This window comes from Corella eumyota, chromosome 1, assembly GCF_963082875.1.
Source record: "Corella eumyota chromosome 1, kaCorEumy4.1, whole genome shotgun sequence".
NCBI classification, from domain to species: Eukaryota; Metazoa; Chordata; class Ascidiacea; order Phlebobranchia; family Corellidae; genus Corella; species Corella eumyota.
In genome coordinates, this window is record NC_137490.1 from 16,544,775 (window position 1) to 16,557,710 (window position 12,936).

Below are 12,936 nucleotides of genomic sequence, written 5' to 3' on the forward strand. Positions count from 1 at the left end.
ATGAAAGGTCAAACTTATTGTTTTATCAAAGTCAAAAAATCAAAACAACATATCGGTTCTGAGTAGATCAACGGGTCACATTCTTTTCCTTGTTAAAAGTCTCGTATTTAACACTGTACAAGATGTTTAAAATAAATTCAAAAACACAAAACAATGTAGGCTGACGTTCAAATTTTGCTACTCAATGACTTAACGCCATTCAAATGGTGTTTTTTAATATTTCAACTTTTTGTTACAAGTATTCTTTGACGTACTGGGGTACGTACACAAATATCAAAACAATTAAAATATGTTTCTGTTCCTCATTGGAAATTGTAAAAATCTTTATTCCTATGGAATGCGTTTAATGAGATTGTTTTTATTCTCAAAAGTATAAATAAAGACAGATGTAGATGAAACATTTTATTCGCTACTTACTTTTGCTATAGGTATGTTTGTTAAAGTCGATAAATGCTATACAAACATTAGCATGTAGTGAAATAATAAAACTAACAAAATAAATTTACTATACCCATCAGTACAGATAAAAACGCAAAATGAGTTTAAGTATAATCGAAGATGAAGTGGAAACCCCTTTAAAAGCAAAATATTACTGTAAAATAACGGACGAAACGGTTAGAAGTAAATTTAATTTTTATGCAATAAAAAATTATTGCATTTATATATTGTAATGTTAAAAATAAAAATATATCTTAAAAAAACATCTTCTATACATTTTTTCATTACCTTCTTTTTTTTAGAAACTTGATGTCAATATAGCGCTAAGTTTGGATGATCGACTAGATGCAAGCAATATTCAGAACAATTATATATTTGTTATGGATACTAGTGTTAGTATGGGAACATTATCTTCACCATCTCAGACCCGTTTAGATAGAGTTAAGGTAAAGACTGTTTAAAGATAGTGTATTGCATATTGCCTATAGTGTATTGCATAAATATACAATTTAACAAAAAATTGTCTTTTATTTATTTTTTTTTTGGCAATAGTTTACATTGTTTTTTTTTATTTAGAAAAATTAAAATAACTATGCAAATGAAGCAGAAAGCTATACAACAAGTGAATGTTGTTTTAAAAAATAATCGATTTTGTGAATATCGGTCGTATTAAAATTCTTACCACTACGAAATTTGTTTTACTGTTTTTTAATTTGAAATTAGAATTTTTCTGAATCCATTGTAGAAAATGCCAAAAGCGATGACTTTTTTACATTGGTCAAATTTAGTAGTTTTGGTGAGGTTACGCTTCCATGTACAAAGCTTAATAGCAGGGGAAAGGTATGATAAACTTGGTATTGCAATATTACGACACCACAATTTTAAATAAAAGCCTGTATTCAAACCTAATTTGATTTTTATTTATTTAGCGTTTTTTGTTTCAAGTTTGGTACAATAATTTTTTTAGAACGCAGCAAAATCTGCAATACAGGGCTTATCAATTAAAGGTGGGACTAACATTTCGAATGGTTTGCTTATTGGTCTTGACTCTACGGAAGGGTAATTAATATTAATTTAAAAACTTTGTGTCAAAAAATTGGTGTAAAAATGTTGAAAAATACGTTACAAACTAAGGTTGCAATTTTTTAATTATGTTTTAGAGCACCAGCCAATGTACGTGACTTTATTGTAGTGTTCACTGACGGAGAAACAACTGAAAATCCAGTTCAATTTATCTCGGAGTTTAAAAGTAAAATGAAAGACCTGAATCGTATCTGTAACATTCCGATTTCAGCAATTACAATAGAAGGTTGTGGATCAGATTTTTTAAATGAGGTGGACACTCAATTTAAATTAAAAATTTCAGACAAAGAAGTGTGATTTTAAAAAAAGACTTTACAGTTTTTTTGGCATCTACTGCGTCAGAAATTCACAGAATATAATTCGTGTTTTATTAGCACCCTACAATTACATACTCGAAAAAATGTTTTTGTAGTGTTGTTTATTTAGTCAAATATTACCAGTAATTATTTAAAGGTAATAAAAGAGCTTGGCAGTGACGCTATTTACGTCATCAAAGAAAATAATGATTTTGAAAGTGTCATGCACCTACCAATGTTGTTAAGGTGAACATAAATCTTATATTTATATTAAAGAACGCTTTGGAATTGATAAAAACGCTAAATCTAAACTTTTCTACTTTTTTTTATTTTATTTTTACAGAACTTCGTCTCCATTGACAGACATATACCTAAACATAAGGTGCTTGTATGACGGAGTGTACATAACAAAAAAACAATCAAAATTTTTAAAAGTAAACTAAAAAAAATTAGATAAATTGTTAAAATAAGTTCACTTTTATATATTGTAAGTAAAAGAGTGCAGTAATTTTTTTCCAATATTAATTATTTAATATTTTAAAAAGGATACGACTTCAGAATTGGGTAAATTAGTTGGATTGGAATATTTTATTCATTACATTCCAAAGAATACCGAAAAAAATATTCCATTTGTGATAAAACTACCACAACAGAAAGAGTATAGGGTATGTGAATTACAATTATATGGCAGGTTTATAAACGTTGGCCTTAAATCTAAAACGTACTTATTTTTAAATTGGTTATATTCATGTAAAGTAAAGCAGTATAATCTTATTTATACAGACATCTTGTAGGTAGCCTATTTAAAAGTGTTATATTACAGTCCCGAGATACTCATGTACTAAAAATCCAGCGTTCATTTCAAAATTCCTTTAACAAGCGACAAGAAACAACTGATTACATTGAACTTCATTTTACAACTATGGAAGAAGTAAGATTTAAGGAAAAAGGAACAACGCAAGGTAGTATAAATATTTTTGATAATCTTATTTTTACATTTTAGTAGAAAATTATAGCCCAATATGCTTAATTCAAACATACAAATGTTAGTTTCTTATACTACTAAAATAAATTTACAAGCAAAAAATATTAGTAAATCTAGTTACCATAGAAAGAAACTTACAAATTATAAGTTTTTCAGGTATTCATAGTAACGCAGTACAACTTCTAAAAAGTGTAGCAGCATATTCAATGATTGGGGAGAAGGTTCAACAAAGTTGGAAAGCTGCACAAGAGTCGTTTGCAAGTGTAACACAAGAAGAGTGTAGGACTAAAGTTATCGAAACTCTGAACAAATCTCAAAAAAATTTTGGTAATTCAACTATTTTATTTGTATATTTACATTTACAATAATTTTTTTTTTGGTTTTAGATATTCTTTAACCTATGCATTTAATTTTATTTAAACTAAAAAAGTTAATTCTAGATGACGAAACCCAAGTCGAAGATTTTGAAAATTCAAAATTAGAAATTTTAAAAGCAATAAAAACTATCGAAACTGTTATTGAAGATAACCAACGGGTAAAACGAAATTTTGACAAAAAAGTAAATTTTTTGGTCAAAACCTTGGAAGTCAGCAAAGAATTGGTGACCCAAACAGATATGGACAGGTATTTATAACTGTGTGTTCGGCATGAGAATTTTAAACTTAATTTGGGAATAATTGCATTGTTAGCGAAGCTGGGCTCTCTCTCATCAATGCTGTGACGTCATCGATCGAGACAGAAATGCCCACCGCTCCGAGTGTGTTTGGTTCTAATGTTGTTCAACTTTTTATGCCATCTGAGATCAAGGAACAAATGGAGGAAATTAAAGTTCAGGTATGAATTTCTAGAAAGTTGTTTAAAGGCAGAATTTATTAAAGAAATTTAACATTTTTAAAAGATTTAAAATTTTAGAATCTTCCAGAAGAAGAACGCATTCTTCTGCAAAAACTTAAAGAAGAAGAAAAAAAGAAAGAGCAAGAACGGCTTAATGAGGAAAAAAGATTAGCACAAGAAGCAAAACAGCGCGAAATCAAAAGATTAAGAAAGGAGGAAGAAAGAAGACAAGAAATGAAACGACAGGAGGAAGAAAAATTAAGAAAAGTAGAAGATATAAAAAAAGAGATGAAACGCCTTGAAGAGAAGAGAAAAGAGGAAGAAAGGAGACAAAAAATAAAGCTACAAGAAGAAGCATTAAAAAGGAAAGAAAGGGAATTAAAACAAAAAGAAGAAGAAATTTTAATAGAAGTAAGGGCCAAAAAAGTTAAGGAGGAAATAAGAAAGCAAAAAGACGAGGAAAAAAGAAAGGAGGAAGAAAGAAAAGAAGATGAAGCATGGCGTACCAGCAAAGAAGATAAAATAAAGAGGTTGTATTTGGAGATTGAAGAAAAAATGCAGAAAATTACTAAAATACAACTGGCTTTGAGCAGAGCTAACGAAATGAAGCGCAAAGAACGTGAGTTGGAAATGCGTGAAATGTCTCTTACAGTGAAAGAGAATGAACTTAAACAACAACTGATGGAACTTCAGCTTGACTTAAGCTACAGAGAAAACGCCCTTGAACGCCGTGAACTAAATGTAGCAAAATTGGAAGAAAGCTTGAGCAAGCTCTAAAAAAAACAATCTTTTGCAACATAATACGTTAACAAACTTAAAAATAGCATTTTTTTGATGGTATTGTAGTGGTTTTCGTTAATCGTATGGGTTAAAACAAATTGTTTATCGAATTTAGTTGTTAAAATTTGTAATTATTTCTTGTACATGAGCTTTAACACAGAAAAAAACAGTTAAAGGAACTCCAAACTAACCATAACTACAAGGAAAAGGCGGTCAAACTTCTAAAACGTGGGGAAATTGAAAAAAAAGTGCCATGGCAGGGGAATTTGGATATTATCCCATCTCAGCTTCAATCTATCTGGAAACCTTACAAAGATGTCATGAACAATGTTTGGAAGATGCTTATTTTTTAACCAGACTTTTGGTCTTGCTCGCCTTTAAACCTAAATTGGATTTGTTTGTTTTAACCATATGACGCAACCCTTTCTTCAAGTATTTGCCTTTTACAAAGCATTTTTTTAATAGTTTTTTGGCATTAATATATCTTGGGATAATCTACAAGTCTTAAGCTAACCCAACCCTAACCCAAGCAAATAACCACGACTAAATTTGTTACAAATCATAATTAAACCGTATTATAGTGTGTGTTTTGCGTATTGACTCGTCAACGTATATTAAAAATTAATGTGTATTTCTTGCCTGTAAAGTATACGACGTACAAGATTATTTTACTTCTGGTATGTTAATTATTGTCAGTCAAAATTCTCGGATTTGCTTAATAATTACCGGAGTTCAAAACTGTTAATGAATTTTATGAGTTTAATCAACTTAAATTCCAAACGGTTGGATAATCATTAACGAGTATAAATGCCTTCGTTTTGGAAACCGGGACAAAACAAACTTCGTAACATATGAAGGAAAGCGCACTGCAATAGCAAAGGCTTTCTTAGCCAAACGGTTGTACTGTACCATTTCGCAAGGAGAACAAAACGTTAATAACTTTCTAACCAACTTAAATTTTGACTTTAACGGTTAAATATTGTGCCCAATACAGAACTGAACTTTGAATTTAATGTAAAAAACGCAAACTGACTTCCTGTCGGTTTTGCAGTTATTATAATATTGTTGGCTTTTTAGTTTGAATACTATTTAGTTTAAAAGTTTTAAAATAGTCGCAGGATGTAGTAGCTTAATATCGTAGTGTTAGTGTATAAACGTAGTCTTCTATTAGCACATTTTTGTTTATGTTACATTAATAAACAGACGCGTTTTATTCCGTTAATCAGCCACCTGAATTGATTACCTAACATTTATATTACCATTTCCCCCGTTTTTTATACAATTACCTACATATAAATAGTATGTAAATTAATCTAAAGTTTTTTTTTATGTTAATTTATCCCCGATATGGGTTAGATTGACTTCACGACATATTTGACAAAAGAGATATAATACATAAATTAACATGAGTTACCCCGACCAAAGTATACACTTTGAAGCATATATGTTTATACTTTGACCCCGACCCAGTTTTGAGTTGCTTTTGGCAGTTAGGAATATTATACATTTTACTTGCCTTGTGAATATAAGCTGCTTTGTCGGGTTATCAGAAATTTACACATTTTACAGCGCCTTTCTTACTGCTTAAACATGAGAGCAGTGGGATCATATACCTCATGTAGTGAAGCCAAGTTTTTTGACCATGCTGCTGGTTAAGTGTTGTAGTTCGAGTACTGTCATGTTTTTATTTAAAAGCTAAACATTTGAACAATTTTAATTTGTGTGTACATAATGGTTAATAATAAGCAGATAAGTGTTTAGCATAGCTAACATTTTATTATTATTTTTAAGGCAATTCTAAGATCTGAAGATAGATAGCCAAAAACAGTTTTCTATAAAGAATTAAACTATGAATTCTTATATTGTGTTAAGGTTTAATAAAAGTTAAAATGTCCACTAAAGATGACTTAAAACATGTTAGAAATTACATAGATGGTGAATTTGTTTGCCCAATTTTGGGGAACTACATTGACAGTTTAAATCCTTCTACTGGTCAGCTATATGCCAAGGTACGTTCATTTTTTACTATATGAATGTTGATATAGTTTGACGCTTTAAATATGCGGGTGTAAATATAATTTATATTAGCATGCATGTAAAATGCACAGGACCTACATTTGGCTATATAAAGCGAAAATGAAAACCAAGCCTGAATTGAATTACATTTTCCCCTCGCTGGTCCTTGCCCCCCTCTTTTGTAAATATTAGGGAATCGACATTTCCAAAACTATCAGAGTTTGGCTTTGCAGAAGTGAATTTTAGTTCATGTGGCTCTTTATATTTTGCTGTAACATGTTGTTTTTTGTTTATATGCATTGTGTCATAATTTATAAATGTTGTTTTCATAGATTCCGTCGAGCACGGAAGATGATGTCAACAAAGCTGTCCGATCTGCCCAAAATGCATTTGAAAGTTGGTCCCAATCAAGCCCTCAACATAGGTATAAAATGTTAATTCTAAAACGTTTTTGTTTATGGTAAATAAAAAGAGTATGTATATATATTCTTAAGCATAGCTTTTAGTTTATTTAATTGCGATGGGGCACTAAAGTTGTACAATGAATTATATATCATTTTATGTTAAATAGATACATATAACTTTTTTTAAACCTATAATACTTTTAGTTATTTTATGATCAATTTTTTTGAAACAGATCTAAAATTATGATGAAGATTGCTGATGTTTTAGAATCTCGATCGGATGAATTTGCTGTTGCTGAGTCTGAAGATCAAGTAAATTTTTAATTCAAATAAAATAATATAAATACAGGCACAATATTGTAGCAATTATATACTACTTATTACATATATCCGAAATCATCCAACAACCGTAATAAATGCTTTATGTATATAGTAGTTTAAACTCTATACTTTAAGATGGTACGTTTCCATTGACAATGAAAAACATGCATAATGTAAATATAGTAGAATTGATGAACTGTTTGGTTTAGTAATTTTGATTTTGTTTTATAGGGTAAACCAGTTTCATTGGCAAAAAGGGTTGACATTCCAAGATGTGTCCTGAATTTTCGATTTTTTGCTTCCACAATCTTGCACACTGTATCTGATTGTACTCAACTTTATGAACCTACCAAAGCATTAAATTATGTTCAACATGTCCCAGTTGGAGTGGCTGGTTTAATAAGGTACAGAACTAATTATTTAAATTTTGAATAATATTAAGTTGCTTAAGAGGTACTGTGGGACAATTTGAGATTAAATTTGCTTTTTTTAATTTTTTTTCTAAAAATATTAACTTTATTTTGTGCAAAATTATATTTCTTATCAAGCATAATTTTATAATAAAGTTTGAAGGCAAATTTCAGAAATGTTAAGTTTTAATAATTAATCCTATTTTTTTATCTCAGTGCCTGGAACCTGCCTTTATATCTACTTACATGGAAAATAGCGCCAGCCATCGCATTTGGAAACACTTGTGTTGCAAAACCATCAGAGTTCACAAGTGTGACTGCATTTATGTTATGTGAGGTGATGAAGGAGGCAGGTTTGCCAGCTGGGGTGGTTAATGTTGTGTTTGGATATGGAGCAGAAGTGGGAGAGGTATCATTAAAAAAAAGATATATATTTTAACAAATATTCCACTTTGCATTTTAAACTTGAATTTTTTTAAATTTGTTGCAAAAAAAATTTTTTTTTGGTAAATTGTATTTATTTCTGTACGCCCTCTGTTTTTTAAAATTTATTTCTATTAATTCAAAGTATGTTCAAAGGCTTTTAAACTAAAAATTATTTTTAGGCAATTGTTGTTCATCCCGATGTTCCATTAATATCATTTACTGGAAGCACTCTGATTGGTCAGAACATTTCAGCCAAATCTGCACCCTTTGTTAAGAAATTATCTCTTGAACTTGGTGGTAAAAATGCTGGGGTTATTTTTGATGATGCTGATTTTGAAAATTGTGTTGCGACTTGCATAACATCTAGTTTTGCCAATCAGGTTTGTATTTATAAAATATTTACTTTTTAATTTGTTTTCGAATTTGTGTCTAGGAAATGTTATTAAAAGCATTGCCTTTGAATTCATTCAAGGCCTAGTCTAATAGTGCTCTAAAACATCTTTGTTTCTTATTTATTAGACTTAAATAAAATTGTGAAATGAGTAGTAGTTAGAATATGCTACATTTTTTTTACTGTTATTTTTGTTGAAATATATGATTTTAAATACAAGTTTGTTAAATAATATAGGGTTAAACTGTACATAATAAAACAATAATTTTTGTATTTCAGGGTGAAATTTGTTTGTGTACGAGTCGCCTGTATGTTCAGGAGAATATTTACGATAAATTTTTAAAAGAATTCGTTCGTCAAACTAAACTCATTAAAGTAGGAGATCCGAAAGATTCGAAAACTAACATGGGAGCTCTTATCAGTCTTCAACACTTCAAAAAGGTCGGTAAATTAATAAAATTAGCACACAATTTCAGTGTTGAAGTTTTTAGCTATTTATTTCAAATGAAAAAATTGTTATTTATTTTCTTGATATTTTGTTTTAAGTATCTTCCAAAAAAATTAAAAAATTTTGCGGTTAATGTAATTTACATGATTTGTTATTTGATTTATTTAATTTTTTTACAATTTTAAGATAAGGCTTTTTAAATATTTCCTACTTATTTTTAGGTTAAGGGATATATTGATCTAGCTATTAAAAGTGGTGGAAATATCGAATGTGGAGATGGAGTTGATGCTCTGAACTTACCAGACCATTGCAAATCGGGATATTATATTTTACCCACAGTTGTTACTGGCCTCGATGATGACTGTGCCTGTAATCAAGAAGAAATTTTTGGGCCTGTGGTGTGCATATCTTCTTTTAAAACAGAGAATGAGGTATGTGCAATAATATAATTAATTTAAAATAAAAGTCCGTTGTTTTTTAAAAAAGTTGTAATTTATTGGACTTTTTTTTTTTTAAATTGTAATTCATTGGACTTTTTTTTATATATGCCTATAACATAAGAACCTGTTTTTTTATAAGCAACTTTAATTTAAGTATTCAGCTAAGCTATGTTTAAACATTTATTTAAAAAGCCTATATGTAAGAGCAAAAAAAAACAACCCCAACCTGTATTTTAAAATTATTTAATTACGAGTAGACAACACATCCAATTGCAATAAAAATTTGGAATTGCATTATTTGAACAGTTCAAATTACAAAACTAGTAATGGTGTTGTTCATTTTTTGATAGCGGAATATTTAAACATATAAATTGTTTGTATGTCTCATGATTTTTTGTTATGGTACCGCTAATGGTTGAACAAAACAGTTGTATTACAATTATAATAAGTACCTTGTGTATATATATTTTGTAATTAAAAATCCCACTTGAATAACCAATTGTTTATGGTGTCTATGTGTCTGTAAATTAGTTAATACGAATTTTGGTAAAATGAAAACTATATTTTTTAATAATTTGTAACTTACTATTTAATACTATTTAAGATTAAACAGTTGTATTGGAACCTAAAATGCAAAAATTTTTTTATTGGGTTTAACTTTTTTTAAATTTTAATAATTCTGATCGTTTTTAAAACCGAGCAACTAGCAGCATTAGTTTTACCTGATTTGCGGCATTTTGAATACAATTTGGCAATTAGAAAAGCTATAGAGATAATTGCTAATCCTGACAGTAACATTATTATTGCACTTGCATTAAATGATGTTATATCGGATTCAGATGAGGCATCCTTTTTCTTAGCTGCATGTGTCGTGAATGGCTTTGCAATAACAGTAGTGTAATGCTGTCGTGTTGTTGGAATAGTTTTCGATTCTACATTCACAGTGGTTGTGTCATGTTTAGTAGTCGTCTGATAACAGAAGAGTACAAAAATTTAAAATGATTGCTCATTTTTGGTATATATATATTTATCTAAAAATTTTAAATATCACATGCTTCATAAGGAAAACATTCTACAGCAAGATTTTTATCATTACAGTATAACTTATAAAATTATACAAGCTAGCAATACAATTTTATAACTTAAATTATAACTCTGTTCAATATATTTTTAAAAACTTACTGTTGAAATGGTAGTGAAAGTTATGGATGTTGATGTAAAGGGGTCGGTCGGGGGTGTATATTTATCAGTAGTAGGTGCAATGGTTGTAGTTTGTTTTGCGGGGTTATCTTCGATTATGTGGTTTTGAAATTTTCTATACAAATTGGAAAAAGTAGTTGTAACATAATGCAGCAGTACTTAAAGTTTTTGTTGTGAGACATTGTACTTATTAGAGCTGTTACCTTATCCTACACTAATTTTTGTTTTACCCTTACAAACCTGCCCCAATTTTTAATTTACTATACCAACATAAGTTAAATAAAGGCAGTAAGGTTTAAAAAAAAGTTTGGCATTAGTTATTACTGTGTCAAAAAATTGATTTTTTATGTGGAATTTATTGAAAGTTGATTAAATTAACATAACAAATATAAAGATAATACATACTTATCCAAACACCTACTACGACACGACCTTCTCCGATTCGTGTAATTTCCAATACATTCAATACACTTTACCCCTTTTCTTCTGTAATTTATCGGGCAAGTTCCCGGCTGAACTTTTCCATTTTCATTTTCCACAAGGCACTGTTAAGTTTATATTTTTTAATTTTTTGGTTTGTAACTGATATTTTAAACCCCAAATACTATTACTCTCTTGATTATATGGCTTTAACTACAGTTTTTAATGCTATGCAAACTAGACCAAAAATAAACATTGGCTAATAAATGTAGTCAAAATGTTACTTACAGCTTGACAGCAGTAAAGATTAATAGCTATTATTGTAATAAGTATTTTCACAGTAATCCGAACTCTCATTGAGTAGATATTCTATCTTTCTGTTTATACTCAAGTAGATTCTGTTAATTTTTTTTAATAGATTTTTCTATTTTTTCGCTTTGATAATGATGAACTGCAAACTGAATAATCAAAGGTGTGGTTTCAAAACAGATTTCAATTAGATTAGGACGTTTTCATTAAAGCCTCATGCACTTTCCCTATAAATTCCCCTATTTTATCCCCAGGTTATAGCTAGAGCAAACAATGTGCGGTACGGTTTGTGTGCAACTTTGTTTACTACAAATTTATCAATAGCTCATCGAGTCGCTAGTAAATTGAAAGCAGGTATTTAGTTGTTTAATTATTATTATAATTAAAATAATTTTAGATAAATAATATGTATTGGTTACGGATTTTAACTTTATTACGCCATTATTTCGAAAGTCGTGCAATTTTATTTATTGAATCACTCTCTTTTGTTAGCCGAAAACCTTAACAACGCCGTATACGTATGAATTACTTAACTCGTATGCACGCTGAACTTTGTTATTTGTACAATTTTCTTTCTTTACATAAATGTTAACTAATATTTTTTCTGAATAATTGTCCTACACTATACTTTAATTTACAAACTTGTCCAAAATGTATTTACTTAAATTAATTACTGTTTAACTCTTAAGCGTTTGTATTTTAAAGTTCTGTTTATTTTGAAACGTCTTTTATACTATTCGTGTCTGCCGTACCATATGGAAAATTTTCTAAAAAATTCCATGACAAGTCTTATTCCATCTTATATTGCTTACTCTATTCCCAATGTTATGCTCCGTTGGTAGTAAGCCATTGCGTAATAAGACAGGTGTTAACTGTAAAATATCATTTTAATTAACACAACCAAGAAACAATTTCTTACATTGTATAACAATGAATTTAAATTTTGTTTGTCAAGGAACTATATGGACTAACTGCTGGCTAGTGAGGGACTTACATATGCCGTTTGGTGGAATGAAATTATCGGGTGTGGGAAGAGAAAGTGCCAAGGATTCGCATGAGTTCTTTACCGAGGCGAAATGTATTTGTATTAAAAACTAAATAGTGGTGAACAAATTTAGAGATTGTGTACCTTTAATCATAACTCAATAAAATGTATGGTGTAATTTGTGCAGGGTTTTAATTGGTCAAATACAACTTTAAGTAAAAATTAATTCGTAAAAGCATTAAACAAATAAAGTTATGTGTTCTACATTCATAGTTGACTTTTTGTTGGTTAAAGTTTTTTATATTTTTTTGCGTTAGTTTTATACTAATTACTAAAGTTGGTTTATTAGTGGTTGGATATCACCTAACTAACATAGCGTGCGTAGTTTCTTTAGATTAGCGGTGTGGTGTTTATTTGTATCACATGCTTTTTATTTAACACTTAATTAACTTGCAATAACAGAAAGTTCTATACAGTTACACAATTTTTCATGTCAGCAATCATTTTTGAAATTTTTTATACTGGTTTTAAAAAAAACTGTATGTTTATATGTTTAAAAATTTTTAGATCATATTATGCAAACATTCATGTGTATTTTTTATGCAATTTCTTCAAGTTAATAATTACCTACTTCGCCAATAAATCTGCAATAACAGCAAACTGTGTTTGTTATACAGTCACGGTAGAATTCTCGTTCAGTATTTTTAAATTATTTAAATGGTATTGAAACGTATTTATTGCTTTATCTCT

At 29.2% G+C, this 12,936-nt stretch overlaps 3 protein-coding genes across 8 annotated transcripts; 2 read left to right on the plus strand and 1 right to left on the minus strand.

Annotated features, from left to right (window-relative positions):
• Nucleotides 1-341: 341 nt before the first annotated feature.
• Nucleotides 342-5,082, plus strand: LOC145747682 (uncharacterized). Of its 4 annotated transcripts, XM_082564903.1 has the most exons (14): nt 342-428; nt 519-614; nt 741-884; nt 1,162-1,278; nt 1,406-1,497; nt 1,599-1,773; nt 1,975-2,063; nt 2,161-2,251; nt 2,363-2,482; nt 2,641-2,779; nt 2,959-3,129; nt 3,243-3,426; nt 3,492-3,636; nt 3,715-5,082. In XM_082564903.1, the coding sequence occupies exons 2-14, from the start codon at nt 537-539 to the stop codon at nt 4,411-4,413; spliced, it is 2,244 nt and encodes a 747-aa protein (XP_082421029.1). In that variant the 5' UTR covers nt 342-428; nt 519-536; the 3' UTR covers nt 4,414-5,082. The 4 variants fall into 4 exon arrangements, with proteins under 4 accessions (XP_082421029.1, XP_082421028.1, XP_082421031.1 ...); XM_082564902.1 differs by having other exon boundaries at nt 421-614; XM_082564905.1 differs by lacking the exon at nt 1,975-2,063 and having other exon boundaries at nt 421-614; nt 2,161-2,199.
• Nucleotides 5,083-5,999: 917 nt separating this feature from the next.
• On the plus strand, nt 6,000-12,869 carry LOC145763773 (2-aminomuconic semialdehyde dehydrogenase-like). Its single transcript, XM_082575290.1, has 10 exons — nt 6,000-6,425; nt 6,765-6,856; nt 7,070-7,148; nt 7,389-7,561; nt 7,784-7,976; nt 8,173-8,373; nt 8,664-8,825; nt 9,054-9,263; nt 11,456-11,555; nt 12,157-12,869. The coding sequence occupies exons 1-10, from the start codon at nt 6,306-6,308 to the stop codon at nt 12,297-12,299; spliced, it is 1,473 nt and encodes a 490-aa protein (XP_082431416.1). The 5' UTR covers nt 6,000-6,305; the 3' UTR covers nt 12,300-12,869.
• LOC145763774 (uncharacterized) lies at nt 9,508-11,890 on the minus strand. 3 transcript variants are annotated; one of them, XM_082575293.1, is made up of 5 exons: nt 11,181-11,890; nt 10,878-11,017; nt 10,455-10,587; nt 9,995-10,241; nt 9,508-9,792 (listed from the first exon to the last, which is right to left on the minus strand). In XM_082575293.1, the coding sequence occupies exons 1-5, from the start codon at nt 11,247-11,249 to the stop codon at nt 9,785-9,787; spliced, it is 597 nt and encodes a 198-aa protein (XP_082431419.1). In that variant the 5' UTR covers nt 11,250-11,890; the 3' UTR covers nt 9,508-9,784. The 3 variants fall into 3 exon arrangements, with proteins under 3 accessions (XP_082431419.1, XP_082431418.1, XP_082431417.1); XM_082575292.1 differs by having other exon boundaries at nt 9,508-9,897; XM_082575291.1 differs by having other exon boundaries at nt 9,508-10,241.
• Nucleotides 12,870-12,936: the final 67 nt, after the last annotated feature.